General features: G+C 41.5%; 1 protein-coding gene across 1 annotated transcript in view; it reads left to right on the top strand.

The window, feature by feature from the left end:
• LOC308091291 (F-actin-capping protein subunit alpha-2) overlaps positions 1 to 22484 on the top strand; it is a 33289-nt gene that overhangs the window by 2341 nt on the left and 8464 nt on the right. Inside the window, exons 2-5 of the mRNA XM_080436778.1 lie at positions 18356 to 18419; positions 20169 to 20220; positions 20811 to 20874; positions 22163 to 22369. Coding sequence (XP_080292904.1) covers positions 18356 to 18419; positions 20169 to 20220; positions 20811 to 20874; positions 22163 to 22369 — 387 coding nt within the window. The remainder of the gene's footprint in view (positions 1 to 18355; positions 18420 to 20168; positions 20221 to 20810; positions 20875 to 22162; positions 22370 to 22484) is intronic.

The following is a 22484-nucleotide window of genomic DNA, read 5'->3' as shown; positions in this document are numbered from 1 at the left end:
CAGGGAGGAGGGATAACTTGCAACACAGGTCACGACTCTCGAGATGAGCATCAAACCCGAGACATTGTTTGTAGCTCCATGGTGGTCTGAGGCAGGGTGCCTTGCATGGTGCCATGGCTAAAAATGTGTTTTCTGTCTTTTCTTTCAATAACAGTGTCACGTTCAGTTTCTGCCTTTCAGGCCATAGTCTCTCTATCCATTCAGTATCCATTCAGGCCATAGCTGAATGGATAGAGAGACCGCCTGCCCTGGCAATGTGTTGAGGTGTCCCTGAGCAAGACACTTGACCCCTAACTGCTCTCTCCCTCCACTCAAGTCTTAAAGGGTTAGTTCAGATTTTTTGAGTATTTTCTGTAGGAAATACTTACCATTAATGTAGTGGTTGCAAAGGTATTAATTGATTGCCCGAGTCCCGTGGTCAGAGTTATGGTCCGTTTCTGATAAATATGAAGTAGTTCCGGTAGATTAGTAGATTTGGTGGGGGCCGCTCATTAAAAATGAATTACCGGTAATAAAAAAAACTAGCGTCATTTGTATTGTTGACCTATTTCTACCATATAGAGCAGGTTTCGTTCAATTTCGACCCCTCTGTCACATGGTACTATTTTTTGTGTCATATATTTTGTGCGTGAGTAGGCTGCCGCGGCGCAGTGATTCTGGACACAAACATTAGTACCATGTGACAGAGGGGTCGAAATTGAACGAAACCTGCTCTATATGGTAGAAATAGGTCAACAATACAAATGACGCTAGTTTTTTAAATTAATTTATTTTTAATGAGCGGCCCCCACCAAATCTACTAATCTACCGGAACTACTTCATATTTATCAGAAACGGACCATAACTCTGACCACGGGACTCGGGCAATCAATTAATACCTTTGCAACCACTACATTAATGGTAAGTATTTCCTACAGAAAATTACACACCGGCGAATGTGCGAATATACGCAAAATTCGGACTCGTTCCGAATAATTAAAAGACGCTTTTTCGCTTCGCTTTTCCGCTTTTCCGCGCCATGTACGCTTGCATTGACTTTATAAGGTTTTTAAAAAAAGCGTATTATTAGCACGAAAAAATCGCCCCGGTGTGTAAGGACCTTTACGCTTGGGCAGAAATCAGCTGGGTGAAGCTGAAAACAAAACTTCCCTCTGTAGGATCAAATGGGTCTAATTATGCAGAAACTGGCAGTTTCTACATTTAAAGATGTAAATGTGTCTACAAGACTCGACATAATAGCCTAGGCCCTAGAGCTTGTCCCTAGAGCTTGGAGTGACTTAACCAGTCTGTAATGTCACCGGTTTGATCCCCACAAGAGGTTAGTGAAAGGACAGTCCATCACTAAACCATGTGTTCTTAAGTAAGACACTGAAACCACCTACCTCCTCACTCACTGTAAGTCAATCTAGTCTGAGAGGTGGCTAAAAGCTTCAAATGTAAAATCCTGTAGTTGCAATTTGTATTTTCAGCTCCATGTCTGCGATGTGGTAGCCGAGTGCAGGCAGGCATTTGTTTTGGTCAATCGTCAGCTTGCGTTTACAGCATCAACATTGAAGATGACACATCCCCAGCCACTCTTGCTTGGGAATCATAACTAGCTATTATCTTATCAGCATGCGCTTTGAACATAGCCTTTAGGAAACGGCTGTTTCATACAGTTGATGCTCTGTCCGCTCCTTCCATGTTGTTTACAGACAAGCCACTTGCGCTTATCGGCCTACCTATACTGTATGTATGTCAAGGAGAGCCTATCTCGGTCTGAGGGGCATAAACACATGTCTGCCTTTCAACTTAAGTGAGCATCAGTGCTACTCGTACATCTCCAAAACAAGATGACATCTCACTGGGGGAGTTAGTCATCAAACAGAATCCCTTTTAATCTGTTAATGATTTAACAGAGGAGGAAGACTCTCTCTCCTCTGCCTCGGATAACCAAGCCGTGTCTGTTTCTCTTCCTTCCACTGCCCTTTGGCCTGACTGCTTCCTTCCTGGTTACGATGAAGTGAACACAGTTGGGGGTTACAAGAGAGAGAGCATCATCAGCTGGTCTGTTTGCTGTCATTCAGTATGGATCATCTGCTATGTACCGTTGACTGTCTGTGGTTTAGCAGGCCTTGCACCTTCTCTCCAGCAAGTAACTAGGCTGCATGATTGATGTTAGCACAAGCATTAATATTACTTATTATTAAATGGCTATTATTCTCACGATTGAGAAGTGTATTCTATCGTACTGTTTGTATTATATGATATCATTTTAATTTAAGATATTTTTTGGGCTTTTCTGCCTTTATTTATAGTGGAGATGGACAGGAAAGAGGAAACAGGGAGAGACATGCATTAAAGATCATCGGGAACGGGACTCGAACCCGCGATGCACTGTCAGGCTACTTTTAGAGCCTAGGTGCCCGGACCGCTAATCCACGGTCATATGATATCAGTTTTTGTCATGTTTTACTCGCAATGTTTTAGGATCATGGTTATTTCGCTGAATTCTAAGAACATTAAGTGTTAGAACAAATGTGGTATAACAAACCATTGTACCAAACTTTGAGACCTAGGCCTGTTTGAGTCAGTGTAATCATATGTTTAGAGAAACGGTCTTAAAGCAGCCTGGAAGTCTTGTCCTATACAGGTTAGATGATGGTGTTGAAGGGGGAGGTTCACTCACTGTTTCCCATAATATACAAATGTGTGTGTTAAGGCCTGTCACAATTATTACATAATTGCCTATTTGCAATTATTTAAGGTAAAGGCAATTATCTTGCATAATCGTCAGAATTGTTTCCATGTTGAAAGAAAGTTCATACCTTTTTAAAAAAAAAAAACATTGCGGAAATAGCTGATCTACAAGCTTACAACATGCCACACCGTGACTGCTGTCCTGGGGTGTGAGCTAGTGCTGAGGCCTCTATTCTGTCCTAGTCTGTAGCTGTTAGAGGCAGTGAGTTAACGCCTTGATGAAGTCAGCCATGGTAAAGCCCTGGCATTTCTGACTTGACACTTGAACTGCAGTTATTGTTTTAAAGCTTTGTACTAATGCTGTTTTAATTAATGTTAAGATGAAGCAGGGCTGTAACTTATTGGGATGACATTTAATGGTAAGCCAGGATTAAAGGCTTTATGCTTAGTTAGTTAGTCCTTGATATTTAGAAATCCTGCATGCATGCATGCATTGCATGCATTATGTATTAGACAGACACCTGCACATGGAAGCTTCCAGTAAAGATTCCAGCTGGCAGTTAAAGATCCCTTCTTTATTGCTTTTGATGTAGTCAGTGTGTGTGGGGGACATGAAAGATGTAGACAGAAGTCTCCATGTTAAGATTCTGCTATCAGAGAAATTGTCGCACACGCTTTTTTGTCCAGACTAGAGACGGACTGGAAAGGTGTCTTGTTTCTTGCAGTTGGAGACGGTCAGGGATTGTGAAGGGCTAGAAACAAGTACAGTCAGAGAGACTAATAACGGTGACATTCAGCCACATTGTTGTTTCTTTAGTGAAGAATGTTAGTTCAGAGGAATGAAAAGTCTTGTCTGTACGCGTCCACTGTTATGTCACAGATGGAGATAGAAGGAATGAACACCTCAGTGGTGTTACTAAGTCTACAAATAGCTCAACACATAACTACACTACACATCATGCTATATGTTATTGTTTCCCCTCAAAACCCTGCATCATGTCATGTGAGATCCAAGCTCCTGTGCCCTGTACATGTTTTAGTATGAGTGGGGCCCACGTGGTTAACCTAACATACACGTGCAACTGACAACTCAGTGGATCGCCCAGAACAAGTGTATAGTTGTTAAGACCAGTGGCTTGTCACTTGATTGTAGTTGGGTATACTCATCTGGAGGTGATGATATACACAAAGAAGCAAATGCTCCATACATTGCATAGCTGGAGGCCAGGCATGACTATCTACTCAACACGTACTGTGTTGGTGACAGTGATGCAGACATATGGACATATCACAGTGGGTTACAATTTATACTGGTACTTGTTGCAAGGAAACAAACTTAAAGGCATTACATGCACTGATATGTGATGCCTTGTGCATTGCAACCCACTTTGTCCCAGTGTAGGCTTGGGCAATATAAAACATGTAGTTCCTCCAACATTTTGATTTCTTTATTGATAAAAAACGAAATATGTTTGAAATTACATTTATGCACATGTCATGATAATCTATTTAAGGGCCGGTGCAACTGTTAATTGAACTAATTGATTTAATATATTATAAATAGATTTTAATAGAATTTGGAGGAAAGAGAATTCTTTTTTCTTCTTCCATTAAGTTAACCGTTTGTGTCAATGTCTGGCTCTCTTTCTCTCTGTCTTCACATCTTCTCTTCACATTTATCACACTCCCCAGTATTCAATGACATTAGACTCCGTTTCTGTTTTACACATGGCACCATCTTCTATACCCCTAGCAGCACCAGACTCAACCCCCCCCCCCCCCACACACACACACACACACACACACACACACATACACACACATACACACACCTCCCCTGTTATCTGTTTGGTATATTGAGATGGAGAGATGCCAGGAGAGGGGATCTCCTCCTAAAATGCCCTAGGGTTGGGGGGCAGATTATTAGCTTAGCTTCTCATCTTTTCAGTGCTACCTCTCCAATTCTTCTTCACCGGTTGGGGATCTGCAGTGTGGTGATAAGATGGCTAGATTAGTTTGGTTTCATGTGCGTGCGTGTGTCCCAATGCCTACATGAGATTAGGCTACTAAATTCATGGCTACCAAGTATTAATCTTGCAGGAAAATGGGACTCTTTTCCTTCTATCCTGATTATTTAACATGGCATAGCTCAGAAAATAAGTTCAACCACGTCTATGTTCAACAACACCAAAGTTATTAGGGATGGGCGATATGAAATTTCTGGCCGATATAATAATTGCTGTTATGGCCGTTAACCTATATAAACCAATGTCGATATGATCTCATTCTGTAATAAAAACAATATATGAATTTTAAGGCCGATATCTGATAGAATAATTGCTGTTATGGCCAATAACCGATATAAACCGATGTTGATATGATCTCACTCATTCTGTACAAATAATAATAATAATAATTTTGTCCATTCTAAAAAAGGCATATAAACACTGAATTTGAAAAAGCAATGGCTCTTCATTCCAAAACTAAGGATATTAGTTATTGAAATCCCAACATGAACAGCTTGAATGTAGTATTTTTATTTAAAAATGTTCCAAATGGTTGACCCTTTTGAAAGCCTCCCCAGAAAACACTGATAGAATCTGCAGCCTTAATCATCACAAAAGGCTTTTTCAGGCTTAAAGAAAAATGTCAACATAATTATTATTAAATAAAATATCGTCTAAAACCTATATATAGTTTTTTTTATATCAGTTAGATACCGATATTGCATTTTAAGGCCAACATCAACCTACATGATGACCGATTAATTGTCCATCACTAAAAGTTATGTCCATAACTTATGATTATAATTATGATTATAATGATTACTTGAAATACAAGATCACCTTTTAAACTGCCATAGTAATCTCACCATTAGTAAGTACAGTATTTCCACACTGTTAATTTTAGTCTAGCATTGAGACTTAGTCAGTCATGTTTTTTCTGTGGTTTTAGCACCCCACACTGACTGCACAACCATGATTATTATCCATTAACTGATTCACTGTGTAATTCTTTTCCAAAAAAAAGAAGTTATATTTGATATAATTTTCTAATGGCATATTTTTCACATAAATGTGTTGTGTGACCACTTCTCTAAAACTATTTTTACTCACGACTCGAGGGTCTGCCGCTACTAGAGCCCTGCGCGGGGCTGTTCTCTTAGTCCCACTTCGGCCCGCTCCTGCTGAATTTATGACCATTTCATTTTCCGCCTGTAACCGTTTTCATATCTCACCGCCCGAAGTTAATTTCTGACCACTGCTCCCACCCCGCATGCAACATTTAAGGGCTGTTTAGTTCTGCATAATCCTGCAATATTACCAGTTCGGTCCTGCATAATCGCTCAATATTTCCATTGGGACTCGAACATAATGAGAGAGAGTCTGAGATAAGGCCATTACAGCACCACGGACAGTGACATAGTGGGCTTACTGCTTATGACAGCAGGTCATGAAATGGATGCTTTATACGTGTTGGGAACAACATTTTGAATTTAAATGACGTTCTCCTCTGCAGTTAGCCATAACATAATTACCACACATGCTTCAGGTGCACTACACCAGGTTTATTGCAGGACCTTGCAGGGTTTTCTTTTGACCGCCGCAGGTATTTAAAAACCACCCATTCCCGCAACACCGTTGGGTCCTGCAGGATCCCAATCCCGATGCAGGGCTCTACCCCTACACTCCTGCCAAAACGACACTCACAGGAAGTGCATTAGAACAATTTATTAAATTATTTCAGAAAACGTATCGCTAGCAAAAACAAGCTATGATCAGAAAGAATGCTGTAATGACCCCAAAGGTGTCTCCAAGATAAAAATGCAGCTGCATATCTTCTGTAGGTATATTGTCTTGCACTATCTCTGTTCCTGGGGGGTGGCCTATGTGCATGTGTGTGTATGTTGGGGTGTGATCCAAACCCCAGCATTTCCTAAATGTTATACTGAGAGTGAGGCTCGTTGTCGGATGCTTCCTGGCACCAAAGCACCACCTCACCTCACCTCCACAACATAGCTTCATGCCAGACTGGAACTCAGCCATGGTCCAAGGTGCCTTTCACAGAGTGGAGCTAATTACATTATGTGTTCTCCTTCCAAAGGGAGATACAGTAGCCCATGTAATATGGGTGGGGAAAAAGAAACTCTTCTCCTTCTCTTAGAAAATGTTTATACTACAAGTCATTGAGGAATTGGATCTAAACTAATTTTATGATGGATGATTACTAGCCCCTTTCGGGACCCTGTTTACCATTTTTATATTTGGGAAGGCGGTATCCAGGGTCCCTTGTCGCTCAAACCACTCTCTCTCGTAGTCGCGGCTACCACTGTCTGGTCTCGGGCTAATAGCTCGTCGCTTAGAAGTTGCAGAGATTTCTCAAAGGTACCCACAAGAGCAATAGTAGCGCGCCAGAAAGCTGCATTAATCGGCACGGATCGGCGATGCCGTTTAACATTTTTAATCATTTAGTAAAACTTAAGCTCCTCTCTCACACTCTGCTCCACTGCCCATGTCCCGCCTCCCCGCGTTGTGATTGTCATGCAAGCATGTAGGAGCTCGCCAATCAGAGGCAGTAACGTAGGACCATAGAGTTATGCGTAGGACGCGCAGCTTGTCAGTGGATCCATCACCTGGATACCGCCTTCCCAAATATAAAAAAGGTAAACAGGGTCCCGAAAGGGGCTAGATGATTACATGCATAATAGAAATACTGAAAAGTAAACATCTCATGACTGATTTGAAGCCTCCAATTTGGAAGAATGAATGTAGAGTGATGTTCTTCACACTGTACTGTACATAATGCAGTCCTCTTAATTTGAATGACAGCTGTCATGACTTCCAATTAAGCAGGTTTACCTTCAGTGCCTTGCTTTGTGAAAGGATGATTAAAAGAAGTTGTTCTACATTGATGTTGTGCAATAAAGGGAATACCGTAACACAAACAATACTTTAACATTGTTCATTCAGGCCTGGGGAGCTTTCATAAATCCTGCATGTTTGTAGATAGCAGCTACAGCACTCCAGGCTATCCCCATGTTGTTAATGTTTACATTTTATTAGATAGGCCCAAGTCCCAGATGACGGTGAAGAAGGAAATTTAATTCCCAGCTGAGTATGTGTGCCCTGGGCTCTAGGCCCTGAATGGGGTTGCCTGGCAGGCTCAGTAGACCCACCCTGCGGCCCAGCATCGCACCTCAAACGAGGTGACTCAGCAGCATTACCAAGTCCTCTCATCACCATTTAATCTGCATGTCTGAACTCTAAAGACAGGCTGCAGACACAAGGAAGCAGCAGTAGAAACGGGAATCAGTTGGGGGTGCTGTGGAGGTCTCTGGAATTTAGAAAGCATCACCTCTAGTTGTTGGTTGTTTTCACCACAGATATGTTTTATTTTGACAGGAGGTCAGTCAAAGTAGGGGTGAACAGTTAATAAAACAAGTGAATTTAATTAATGAATTATATACATTTGAATAAATGGTCGACGGGGTAAATGGTTTAAATTTCATTTATTTCAATATTTTCAAAAATACAGAAAACGACAACATCTATAAGAACTGAGCTTGTAGATCAGCTGTTTTTGGTATTTTTACATTCTGTACAAATAATAATAATAATAATTTTGTCCATTCTAAAAAAGGCATATAAACACTGAATTTGAAAAAGCAATGGCTCTTCATTCCAAAACTAAGGATATTAGTTATTGAAATCCCAACATGAACAGCTTGAATGTAGTATTTTTATTTAAAAATGTTCCAAATGGTTGACCCTTTTGAAAGCCTCCCCAGAAAACACTGATAGAATCTGCAGCCTTAATCATCACAAAAGGCTTTTTCAGGCTTAAAGAAAAATGTCAACATAATTATTATTAAATAAAATATCGTCTAAAACCTATATATAGTTTTTTTTATATCAGTTAGATACCGATATTGCATTTTAAGGCCAACATCAACCTACATGATGACCGATTAATTGTCCATCACTAAAAGTTATGTCCATAACTTATGATTATAATTATGATTATAATGATTACTTGAAATACAAGATCACCTTTTAAACTGCCATAGTAATCTCACCATTAGTAAGTACAGTATTTCCACACTGTTAATTTTAGTCTAGCATTGAGACTTAGTCAGTCATGTTTTTTCTGTGGTTTTAGCACCCCACACTGACTGCACAACCATGATTATTATCCATTAACTGATTCACTGTGTAATTCTTTTCCAAAAAAAAGAAGTTATATTTGATATAATTTTCTAATGGCATATTTTTCACATAAATGTGTTGTGTGACCACTTCTCTAAAACTATTTTTACTCACGACTCGAGGGTCTGCCGCTACTAGAGCCCTGCGCGGGGCTGTTCTCTTAGTCCCACTTCGGCCCGCTCCTGCTGAATTTATGACCATTTCATTTTCCGCCTGTAACCGTTTTCATATCTCACCGCCCGAAGTTAATTTCTGACCACTGCTCCCACCCCGCATGCAACATTTAAGGGCTGTTTAGTTCTGCATAATCCTGCAATATTACCAGTTCGGTCCTGCATAATCGCTCAATATTTCCATTGGGACTCGAACATAATGAGAGAGAGTCTGAGATAAGGCCATTACAGCACCACGGACAGTGACATAGTGGGCTTACTGCTTATGACAGCAGGTCATGAAATGGATGCTTTATACGTGTTGGGAACAACATTTTGAATTTAAATGACGTTCTCCTCTGCAGTTAGCCATAACATAATTACCACACATGCTTCAGGTGCACTACACCAGGTTTATTGCAGGACCTTGCAGGGTTTTCTTTTGACCGCCGCAGGTATTTAAAAACCACCCATTCCCGCAACACCGTTGGGTCCTGCAGGATCCCAATCCCGATGCAGGGCTCTACCCCTACACTCCTGCCAAAACGACACTCACAGGAAGTGCATTAGAACAATTTATTAAATTATTTCAGAAAACGTATCGCTAGCAAAAACAAGCTATGATCAGAAAGAATGCTGTAATGACCCCAAAGGTGTCTCCAAGATAAAAATGCAGCTGCATATCTTCTGTAGGTATATTGTCTTGCACTATCTCTGTTCCTGGGGGGTGGCCTATGTGCATGTGTGTGTATGTTGGGGTGTGATCCAAACCCCAGCATTTCCTAAATGTTATACTGAGAGTGAGGCTCGTTGTCGGATGCTTCCTGGCACCAAAGCACCACCTCACCTCACCTCCACAACATAGCTTCATGCCAGACTGGAACTCAGCCATGGTCCAAGGTGCCTTTCACAGAGTGGAGCTAATTACATTATGTGTTCTCCTTCCAAAGGGAGATACAGTAGCCCATGTAATATGGGTGGGGAAAAAGAAACTCTTCTCCTTCTCTTAGAAAATGTTTATACTACAAGTCATTGAGGAATTGGATCTAAACTAATTTTATGATGGATGATTACTAGCCCCTTTCGGGACCCTGTTTACCTTTTTTATATTTGGGAAGGCGGTATCCAGGGTCCCTTGTCGCTCAAACCACTCTCTCTCGTAGTCGCGGCTACCACTGTCTGGTCTCGGGCTAATAGCTCGTCGCTTAGAAGTTGCAGAGATTTCTCAAAGGTACCCACAAGAGCAATAGTAGCGCGCCAGAAAGCTGCATTAATCGGCACGGATCGGCGATGCCGTTTAACATTTTTAATCATTTAGTAAAACTTAAGCTCCTCTCTCACACTCTGCTCCACTGCCCATGTCCCGCCTCCCCGCGTTGTGATTGTCATGCAAGCATGTAGGAGCTCGCCAATCAGAGGCAGTAACGTAGGACCATAGAGTTATGCGTAGGACGCGCAGCTTGTCAGTGGATCCATCACCTGGATACCGCCTTCCCAAATATAAAAAAGGTAAACAGGGTCCCGAAAGGGGCTAGATGATTACATGCATAATAGAAATACTGAAAAGTAAACATCTCATGACTGATTTGAAGCCTCCAATTTGGAAGAATGAATGTAGAGTGATGTTCTTCACACTGTACTGTACATAATGCAGTCCTCTTAATTTGAATGACAGCTGTCATGACTTCCAATTAAGCAGGTTTACCTTCAGTGCCTTGCTTTGTGAAAGGATGATTAAAAGAAGTTGTTCTACATTGATGTTGTGCAATAAAGGGAATACCGTAACACAAACAATACTTTAACATTGTTCATTCAGGCCTGGGGAGCTTTCATAAATCCTGCATGTTTGTAGATAGCAGCTACAGCACTCCAGGCTATCCCCATGTTGTTAATGTTTACATTTTATTAGATAGGCCCAAGTCCCAGATGACGGTGAAGAAGGAAATTTAATTCCCAGCTGAGTATGTGTGCCCTGGGCTCTAGGCCCTGAATGGGGTTGCCTGGCAGGCTCAGTAGACCCACCCTGCGGCCCAGCATCGCACCTCAAACGAGGTGACTCAGCAGCATTACCAAGTCCTCTCATCACCATTTAATCTGCATGTCTGAACTCTAAAGACAGGCTGCAGACACAAGGAAGCAGCAGTAGAAACGGGAATCAGTTGGGGGTGCTGTGGAGGTCTCTGGAATTTAGAAAGCATCACCTCTAGTTGTTGGTTGTTTTCACCACAGATATGTTTTATTTTGACAGGAGGTCAGTCAAAGTAGGGGTGAACAGTTAATAAAACAAGTGAATTTAATTAATGAATTATATACATTTGAATAAATGGTCGACGGGGTAAATGGTTTAAATTTCATTTATTTCAATATTTTCAAAAATACAGAAAACGACAACATCTATAAGAACTGAGCTTGTAGATCAGCTGTTTTTGGTATTTTTACATGATGCTGTTGTATGACTAAGTATAACATAGGCCAGGGCTTAAGTGGTTAATATCATTTGATTATAAAAATTAAAATCACACCCAGTGTGAAGTGGGCGGTGTGGTCACAGTGGTCATCACAGTGATGGAAGTTGACTTAAAGAAAAGTAATATTGTGGACCAACCATTGTACACCCCTAACTTAAAAAAACCCAAATGTGTTTTTTTTAAGTGCATAGTCCTATTTATAGGGCTATGCACATGTGTCATGTTTCACTAGCCAATCACAGTCCTGAATAGACTGTGATTGGCCAATCACGGTGCAGGGTTAGGGGGGTACACTGGTGGCCAATCACAGCGCAGGGTTGGGGGGGTGCAATGTCCAAACCTCACATATGGGGCGGTTTCACCGCCCAAAAATGGAGGTGTGTAATCTGTTTATTTTTGTCTTACAGCTGCTATGTTAAAGCCATATTGTCTTATATTATAGGCCGGTCCTCTCTTAAGCCAATTTTAATATAGGATAATAGGATTATATATGTAGATATTTTTTGTTGTTATATAATTTGTCACCTATCGGCCCCAGTGACTTATAACCAAATAATATCATAGCATTCTTAAGGTCTTGTATTATTCTGGACCATGTTCAGCAGCAGGTGGCGTCCCACATATTAACACATTGACTGCCAATCACGTAGATCTACGCGAACCTCCGTAAAGCCGCCACGTGCCAATCGCGTAGATCTACGTGAAGTGAAAAAAAAAATAATAATAAATAAAAAAAAAATTCCAATGAAAAACTCTGGCACTGGCTAAAAAAATATGAAAATAATTCTGGCAGTTAATGTGTTAAACTAAATGTGAACCTGGTATTGCTGATATGCTAACAGTATATGATAATTAATTGTCAGCTAAAATTGCTATGCAATTGTACTTCTTGGCTGTGCAATCCAAGAGGAAATTGTGAGAGCTCTTTGAAGTTGTCCCCCTGGGTTTCACATCCACTGCTGTCTTGACTGCCTGTTCAACTGCCTCACTCCTATATTGTCACAGTCTCTGTGTATGAGGGTGCCTACTGTAGCCGCACTATAGGAAGTGGTACAAGGTGCCCAAGAGGGGAAGTGTTGCTACTTTTGCTATTCTGGTAACTAATGTCTGGTGGTTGTTGATCAGTACCTCATGTCAGTCGGCTTCACAGATAAAACTCAGAGGACCCACATGTCTGTGGCAACAGTGCCTTTGTGTGTGACAGTCTGCACGCAATGCACACACCTGATAGTAGGCAGGTGTGTGTGTGTGTGTGTGTGTGTGTGTGTGTGTGTGTGTGTGTGTGTGTGTGTACGTAGTACATACGTGAGTGTACAGTGTAAGATTGTCTGAAGTTCAGACAAACACACATTTATCCTCTCCTCTCCACAGACCATAAATAATAATCAGAAAGGTCCAACTAGCGCCCTCTACACCTCTATCCCATTACTAAAGGAATAAATCCCTCTCGGTACCAATCCAGCATTATGCCATCCTCTCTAGATGCTCACAAAGAGAGACTGTTCCCAGAGGCTGAAATGTAACGTGGCCAGCTGAAGATGAAAGTTACCGTAAGCTGTCTTAATATGTGCATCAGTAGGCCTAATAAATCAGCTAATAAGACTGCACTGTTGCACCCAGAATCACTACTGTATAACAGGTGTAAAGTAAACCCTACTGTAGTGGAAACTTCTATTGTTGTATTGGTCGATTTGACCATGCTATTAATTGGATATCACCCAAAATGTCAATATCGTGCATCCTTAATTATTCCATATGATTATTTACTTATCAAACATTATGCATGGCCTCTCCTGTCTGACAAACGGCGCACCTTCCTACACACAGAGGATGCCCAGCTCAGTCTTAATTAAACTGCTCATGTTTCCAGCCAAGAGCTCAGTGATAATTACAGTGTTGCTGCTGAAGTCAGAATGTAATAGAAATAGACCTTATGGAAGCTACGCAGGGCCCAAGGGAGCTTCAGTTATGAAGTCATCAAATATTTGAACAAGACAGCCAGCCAGTAGTACCTTCTACTTTGCTTTGTAGGTGTTTGGTTTCTAGTCCTACCTCTGTCCTTGGTTAAGACATCGCCCCTCGCTGTACTTGTTCATATTTTAATAAAGCACCCTTAATCCTGGCAGTGTGAGTTTTTGCTGTTGGAATACAGAGGACTCATTGGCCTTGCCGGTTGACACAACATAAATTAAATCATGTATTCAGCTGCTGCCCTGTACAGGTCTGATTAAGATAAAGGTGCTGTTTCAGCAGCTGAGGTGGATGTATTAGTACTGTTGTCTCTATCACATATGACCTTAACAGACAGTTCACCTTCAACAACAAATTATTATCACATGAAAGGAAGGAGACACATTTCAGGCACACAAATACTTGGATTTTAGTTCAAAAACCATTATTCTCACATAACTAGCCATGTTAGAACTTAGAATAGTGTGTTTACACTGCAATGCTCCTTGGCTTGCGGTGCCTTGTGTTTTGTGATTAAGAAATCGCATGCAGACAGAGATAGAAAAGTGATTGAAAATGTTGTCGTGTAAACGCAACAGGGCCTTAAAGTATTTAAACGGTGTGGTTCTGTAGGAGCCGAGGTAAGCTGTCTTAAGTTCTGTCTGTGTTTGTTTGTCTGGGTCTAATCTTGCAAACTGCTATACCAATTGGCGCCAGATTTCCAGTGCCAGTAGCCTAAAGTTTGTCTCCTTCAATGTGATTATCTTGAACCATTTATTTCTTCAACAGTATACAAGAATTTCTTCCTTGAGTATTGTAGCCTAATAAATGTCAGACATCAAGCACATCACTAGACCTCTTTTAAAATAGTTTATTAGGTGTTGGCGTGTACACTGTACAGTGCAGAGATATATTAGTTTGTTTACTGTGTCACATATTGGGCAACCCTGCTATGTGTATTTGGTGTGTGCGCCAAATGAAACTGTAGAGCTAAACTTTTAACCTGAATCGAGTCATGATGACAAATGCCCATTGCCAACTACTCCAAATTTAATAAAGGGAAAAGTCCTCCTGACTCTAATAAATCACTTGTTCATATTTTCTTAGACTGTTTTTGGACTGTCACAGTTCCCATGATCTCTCTGACTTGATTGTGATGTAGGAGAGAGCCTATGATCTACAGCGTTGCCGTTTCAATTATCCTAAACCACATTTTAATGGGAACTTGAGATTAGTCACTGTCTACACTCTTTCCTCTGACCCTTATTGAAGGCAAGAATTCTACAACGTAAAAAAAGACTGTTATTGACAGCGTTGCAATGTAAGCGTTGCTTTTTGCTGAATCTTGCAATTGTGATATGCTATTAATGGTGATCAAGCAGAACAGAGCTTTTATTCTACATCTCATGCTCAGAGAATTGAAAAAGCATGCACGTGGGCCACCGTGAACTAAGACCAATGTATAATTCGGGTTCGTTCGGTAGCGAACTCAACAATGACATGAGAAATTCTGTCAGTTATTTATTTCCTTGCAGTTTCAGTATTTCCTGTGCTTGCATCCATCAATCCATTCAGTTCTCAGTCAACCGTCCTAAACACCAAAGTGGGGGACTTCTAATGCTTAATTCATACTCCATCGTACAACAGAGTCAGTGCCAAAAATAGCATCTACAAGCTCAAAATGCGTCACAACACTTAGAGCTTGTAGATGAGCTATTTTTGGCATGCGACTCCGGTGCTTGACTCTGGCATACGACAAAGTATAAATCAGGCTTAAAACTAACTCAAGTGTCCTGATGCTCTGTTCATCTTCAGTGGGAGATTGCTTTCTTCCCGTTTTGTTCCTCCTTTGTTCCTCCTCCTCATAATTTCTTGGGTGTTGCACACTATCACTCTGAGTTTGTCTGCTTCTCCTGTTTTTGGTCATTTTGTTTGTGGTGTGTGTGTGTGTGTGTGTGTGTGTGTGTGTGTGTGTGAGATCTGTTCCTCAGTTCTATGCTTGAAGATGTTTGTTTATGCCAAAGCCATTTATGATGTGGAGGTCCTGATGCAAATGACTGCTCCCACTGGGATATCTACACTACCCACACACACTCTGTCTCTCTCTCTTTCTCCACTGTCGGGAATCACAAATGTACATGTGTGGCATGCGCAAGTATGCATGGCACACACACACTCACATAAGTAAGATGTATGTTATGCATGCACACACACATTCTGTTCTGCATTGACAGAGTCACAATTGGGTCACTGAAATGCACAATCTCTCATTTTGACTTCCATTTGCACCACACACTCAGACTCAGACACACACACACATACTCATATGCTGTTTGTCCCCGAGCACCTCTCAACATTGCTCATTAGTGAGAATCAATCTGCAGCTTGGCGTTGAGTGCTAAGACTCTTGTACACACACTGCTAATAAGGGCCCGGGGGACACATCACCCCCCCACACACACACATACACACACACACGCACACACACATGCACAAATATATATATACGCACACCACCATGTGCACACAAATATAGAGACAAACACACAGAACCATACAGGTACTACTGACACTCATTTGTACACGTTATACAAATGCACAAACAAACAAGCAAACAAACAGAACTATACACACATGAACAGCATATCGCAGGACAGGAGAGACATTCAGAGAGAGACAGATATAGGGAGTGAGAGAGAGAGAGAGCGAGGAGGAGAGCGATAGAGACCGGGAGAGATGCACTACTAGACTTCTCCGCTCATTTTCATGCCCTTATATGGTTTCGAGCCATGCGGGGGAGGGAGGGGCTGTCTCCGTCTCACTGTCAGTTTGACATGTGACCTGGGAACAGGAAGTGTTGTGGTGTGCAGCACAGAAGTGGGCAAATGGAATGGATGAACGTTCACATTATTATACAGCACAGAGAGACAGTGACAGACATGGGGAGAGAGACACTGCGATATAAGAGATGAATAAAGACATAGATAATGGTATGGTAGTGAGTAGGGGTGTGCATCTCTCCCTTTATTAAAGATTATTCAACACATATCTATATATCATACAATATGATTCAGGGATGATGCATTTTAATACGTACCGATGCGAAGCAATCTGATGCAGTTTCTTATGTTTAATGTTGACATAAATGTGCCATTATGAATTAAAATAAGCTAATTCAGGAAAAATGGTACTGAGCAGTTGTTTGAACAATGCATACAATTGCAAAATGAGGTCAATCTGATTAAACCTTCACTTCCTTTGAGTGCCCGGTCAAGCTGGAGGCACTGTGGAGGAATCAAACCCCAATCTCCACGATGGTGGGCCAATACTTTTAACACCTGTCACACATGATGTTCACATTGGTCTCTGCGGTGATGTTGAAAGTCTTGGAGGTGTAAGAACTGCAGTGCTTTTGTCCGTTCCCTCCGAAATGACACAATTTTGTTCTTATTACTTCACCAAACTTCATTTCTGCAAGGAGTATGCTGCAGCCTTGCCCTTTTGTCGCTGTTTACCAGGTGACAAGAAAAACACAAAGAAGTTATTTTCTTGCCCTGAAACTGCTGATTAAAGTGCTGAGGAGCACTCGGAGCTCTCCCCATTCTGCCCACGGATGAATTGTCAGCCAAATGGGCCATTTTCACAGCAGCCATTTGCACAGATAAATGCAGTCAAAAGTAATAACTTTGAAGGTTTTTCATTTAGGTGTCTGTGTGCCAGCATGAAGTTAACTGTACAGCAGCTGTCCATGCTGACACACAATTATCAAATAAGTTATTGCAATGAATGCTGTATTTACCTGTCAAAAGTCTGCTGTGGAAATGAACTTATCACTCACTTTCATTGTGGAGAGAAGACACTTTAATTGGTCTGGTTGACACATTTTTCCTAATTTGATCTACTACATAAAGTTGTGTGTCTGTTTGTGGCAGACAGGAGAATTATGCCTAAACAATCATCACAAAACATTTTTGTGTTTCTGTTGTCTGATGTCACACGCCCATATACGGAGGTCCCCGATGTCGGTCTAAATCTGTGTTATAAGCCACAGTTTCTGTTGTGTATGCTGTGTCAGACCAGAGCTCTATCAGGGAGAGGTAGAGTGAAACGGGATCGGAGAGATAGAGCCTGTTTAACCCAGAGCTGCTAGTAGATCAGCGTGTGAGTGAGTGACAGGGAGGGAGAGACAATTTCACCCACGCAATAACCCGGCCAACGCTGGGTACCAAAGCATGACCATGCAAGCTTTGCGCCACGTTTTCAGCTTGTAACAAATAATTCCCACCCCCAGTTTATTAAATGAGTACAATGAGTGCTCAGTATCATGAATAGGTAATTAGGCTGTGTTTAGCCCTACTCAGTGTTATTGTCAGCCACACAGATTACAGAATGACCAGCTCAATGGATGGAGCATGTATTATGGCTACAATGGCATTTGTACGTGTATAAAACCATAATGTTTTGCATGATCCTGTCAAAGCTCTGCAAACTTTCCACTGTCTAAATGTGATCCTTGGTGGTTTCCCAGGTCCCACATGTCCTCATTTACTCACACTCTGCTGAATATTATGATTAAACCAATAAGAACAGATGGAATTCCCCTGTCTGACTGAATCGTAGAACAACACAATGCTAATGACCATGTAAGGAGGAAACAGTAGTACATAGTTGATAAACTGGTGTGGTAATTACTTTGTTATAACTAGAGCTGCAACTATCGATCTTTTTCTTAGTGATTATTCATTTGCTTTAAAAACAACCTTTTTTATAGTGTATCTAATCAATTTGAAAAAAGTCAAATTGATGATTTTTTTTATTTTTATAATCGATTAAATTGACTAGTCCCATTAACTGCATCCTCTTTGCTGTGTCTAATACCGTGTGTTCTTTGTTTTTACAGGTACGCATAGCAGCCAACTTTGTCATCCATGCCCCGCCAGGAGAGTTCAACGAAGTTTTCAATGGTGAGAAACTGTGCTTGTGTGTGCCTGGTCATATGTTCACCTCACAACACTGGTGCTACTATAGAGGCTAGGCGTTATGCGGGAACGCCCACTGAGTGGCAAAAAACAACTTTCTGGCCTTGACAGCCCATACATCCAAACAGAAAAGTTCTATCTGATTGTATTAAACGATGTTAAACTCACCAATTTTCATACCAATCTAGCACTCTGTCACTCTGTATGAGACTGCTAAATGCTCAAATTGTAAGCACTAACATCCCCCCCATGGCCTAATATCAGCTCTGTGTCACATATAACTACAAGTGTGCGTGAAGTGATGGATGAAAACTTTTCCATTGACTTTGGTAAAAGTCCTGAAGAACTGTGCTACAGAACCGCAAATCAATGACCTTTTCATTAGCAGGCTACGTTTGTCTTTGATGTGCTCATCATATGATTTTTCAGTGGGTACTTTGGACAGCCATATTATCATTTCTACATAGCCTCAGCTGGTCTAAACACAAAAACATCTGCGTGTGTATTATATGGATGTGTACTCTACTGTATGTGAGGAACTGAGGGCTCTCAGTAGCCAGATCCTAATACTCTAACTTCCACACTCTTGTCCGCCACAATCGAACAGGTTGGAGTGATGGCCACATTCCATTCCAATTCTAAGATTTTTGCCTACTCACTCCTCCATCCTGCACTGACATGCAGACGTGATGTTGTATATTTGAAGCTGTATTGTTCTCTTATATGCGTATGAATAGTGCTATTTGGCATGTATTCTCTCACACCCATGCACAACAAACAGCATGATTGTGTAAACAAAGATCAAACCATTATTTAATCTGTTGCTTCAGTAGCTTTGATCACAGTTATTCAGATATATACAGTATAAATGCACTTCAGTATCTCTTCCAGTTTAATCAAGTGGGACACTTTCACTATCAGACCGTTGATACACACACTGCGTTATGTTTACATTATTAGGATACCGGTATGTGCAGGTCATATTTTTCATCGGCTCTAAATCATCCTTTTGAAGTCTGCAACGAGGAACGGCTATTAGACCCCATCTCCCTGCGTAGTTTCCATCCCATACCCCATACTCTGTGAAGAGACAGTCCACTGCACTATCCAGTAACAAAACGGATAATCAGTCAACATTTCCACAAAAGTCACTGAAGTGAACACTTCATGTACACTCACAGACCTTTGCTCCTAGTGGCTTGGGGAGCCTCCTCTCAACTCACTCTCAGCTCCTCCAAAAAGCAAAGTCAAATTTGGGACACAAATGATATCCGGGTCACGCTGGAGGACTGCGTGAGTGAGTAGAGATTTAGGTATCGGAATTTGGCTAGTGGGATGTGTATGAGAGAGTCTCTGGGATTGTGTCTGTGTACTATGGATGTGTATTAGAGAGTTCTCAGTGGGACTGTGGATGTGTATGGGAAAACTGTTCCATGGAGGCATTCCATCTTTTTTTCATCTGCATGTCGTTTACCACTGTGGTAATTCACCATGTCTCTTTAAGTCCCCCAACAGGGCTGCTGTCATGATTAACTGGGGGCGAGCAGCTTTGATGCTTAGTTACGTGTGTGTGTGTGTGTGTGTGTGTGTGTGTGTGTGTGTGTGTGTGTGTGTGTGTGTACTACTTCAGAGGTGTGTGAAATGTGTTGTGTTGTCCCATATTTCAGATTTTCCCTTTGTGTTGTGCCACCCTCCTTCTGTTGTTTGATGTGTGACTGTGTTTCCTCCCTACAGACGTGCGATTGCTGCTCAACAATGACAATCTCCTCAGGGAAGGTGCAGCGCAGTAAGTCTCCAGTGTGGGAATACAATTAGAATGCATCATTTGTGCTCATTGAACTCTAGACTCATAATGAATGCGTGCAGTATTTCATAAGAAGAAAGGTGTGCTTAGTAGAGTGCAAATCTCCACCAAGAGGCATAATATAATTATAGCAATGTATGCTGTTAAATTCATATTCATAAGCCATGAAAGAATTGGACAGACAGCACGGCATGTGATTACCATTTGTGCACCATCTCTACTGTCTTCCTCCATCTGTCATACACTTTCATATGAGTCGATCAATTCCTTACCAAGACATTTCTTCACCAATGTGTTTGTAAAGGTGTCTAGTAACACATAAATTTAAAAAAAAAAAAAAGGCTCAAACTGAGTTGAATGTGCGCGGACAATAAGATTCGTAATTTGGGGGTATTTGTCATATTTATGAATGTATGCAGTATTTGGACTAAAATGGTTCTATACTCTTACATACTTGATTCTATAAACAGGAACCATGTCGGTTCTTTATAAAAGAACCATACAAAATGGTTTCATTCAGAACCGGTGCATCATGTGTTAACAGAGACTTGTTTCCATGTTCTTTTTCCCAGTGCATTTGCACAGTACAATGTGGACCAGTTTACCCCAGTGAAGGTTGAGGGATACGAAGAACAGGTGAGTTTGTGGTTGATCGGCACGCACTTCACAAAACCATTTTCACTGAGCTAGCATTGAAAACACTAAGCATAATTGAAACACACTGGCCTTCCCTTAAGGCCAATTTATGCTCTTTCCGATGTTCATGGTGAGATCATTATCTCTCCTGAGGCCAGCAGTTCATGTTATGTATGTATGTATGTATGTATGTATGTAGTAGCAGCACAGGGACCGCAGAGAGTGTGTAATCTCCTGGATAATGACACTGCTAATGACAACCCAAGTGGCTCGTGACACTATTGACCAATTGTAACTTCTGAAGTGACTGCAACCTTTTCGGAGGCCTCTGCATATTTTTTGTTTTCTGAAGGGAGCACAAGTAGGGTCTATGTCATAGCCCCACAGACCCTATTCGAGTCCACTCAGCTCCACAATTTTAGCACTGACTCCCCACCCAGTGAACATCACGCACACCGCCAAAAAGCATAAATTAGCCTTATTACCTCATCTCCCCATCTAATTCAAATATAACATTAGAGGTCCAGGATTACTAGTGCTGTTTTTACAAGAGAGGAAGTAATTTATTATTATGACGATAAACCACTAAGCTATAATAGATGTGTCATTTGTGTATGCTTTAAACGGGAACATGAGTTGATTTACAGAAGTGAAACGTCACAGTCAAACAGGAAATTGCATTCAGATAATGTCTCTTTTCATTCACCACTAGGTCTGCGACAACAACAAACTTGTAGTAATATCTCAGGTGCATTGGTAGTTGACTGTTTAGTTTGTAAATCACGTAATCACTCCCTCCCTTGTGTGTTGGTATGAGGATCAGAAGAGGGTGGGGTTTAGGTAGTGTAAGATAGAAGTCACAGGGTGAGGAAGACGTTTACTGAATCAGCACCAGTGTTTTTGTCAATCCACCTCAGGGAAGGAGAAAAGTAGATTACATCTCTAACAGTTCATCAGGCTTGTCTTCAGTACAAGTGCTTGTTTGTCCCGTGTATGGTAGGTCGTCTGTGCTGTGAACAGTATGTGCACAGTGAACACGTCATGCTGATGCATCGAGGCGAGGTTGTTAAGTGGTTGTTGCACTGCCTGATGTAAAAATGTCATCATGTCCCTGTGTTGTAATTCCCCTGTCTACATAGCTTAATCTCCCTCTCTGCTACCGTTTTCCACTTGAAAAGTGGTTCCTTTTCTCTCCTTTCCTCCTCCCCTCTCCCACCCTTCATTTATCCTCCCTTCTTGTTCTTGTCTACCTACCCTCTTCTCTTACTCTCCTCCTCTTTCTTCTTAGGTCTTAATCACAGAGCATGGTGACCTCGGTAACGGCCGGGTCCTGGACCCCAAGAACAAGATCTCCTTCAAGTTTGACCACCTCCGGAAGGAGGCCAGCGACCCTCGGCCCCACGATGGAGACTCCTCCTTGGAGGGATGGAGGAGCGCCGTGGACTCTGCTGTCAGGGCCTATGTGAAGGAGCACTACCCCAACGGAGTCTGCACCGTAAGCGCCCACCACTGTTTCACTATAATCCCGCCTCAGCCAAATCCCTAAATTTACCTCTGTAGGGCTGTGATGGACCTAAGTGTAGGGTCTTTTCAGAAAACAAATTTGCCCA

Source organism: Gymnoscopelus braueri (assembly GCF_963280865.1).
Source record: "Gymnoscopelus braueri genome assembly, chromosome: 9".
NCBI classification, from domain to species: Eukaryota; Metazoa; Chordata; class Actinopteri; order Myctophiformes; family Myctophidae; genus Gymnoscopelus; species Gymnoscopelus braueri.
This window is presented reverse-complemented; position numbering and strand designations above follow the sequence as displayed.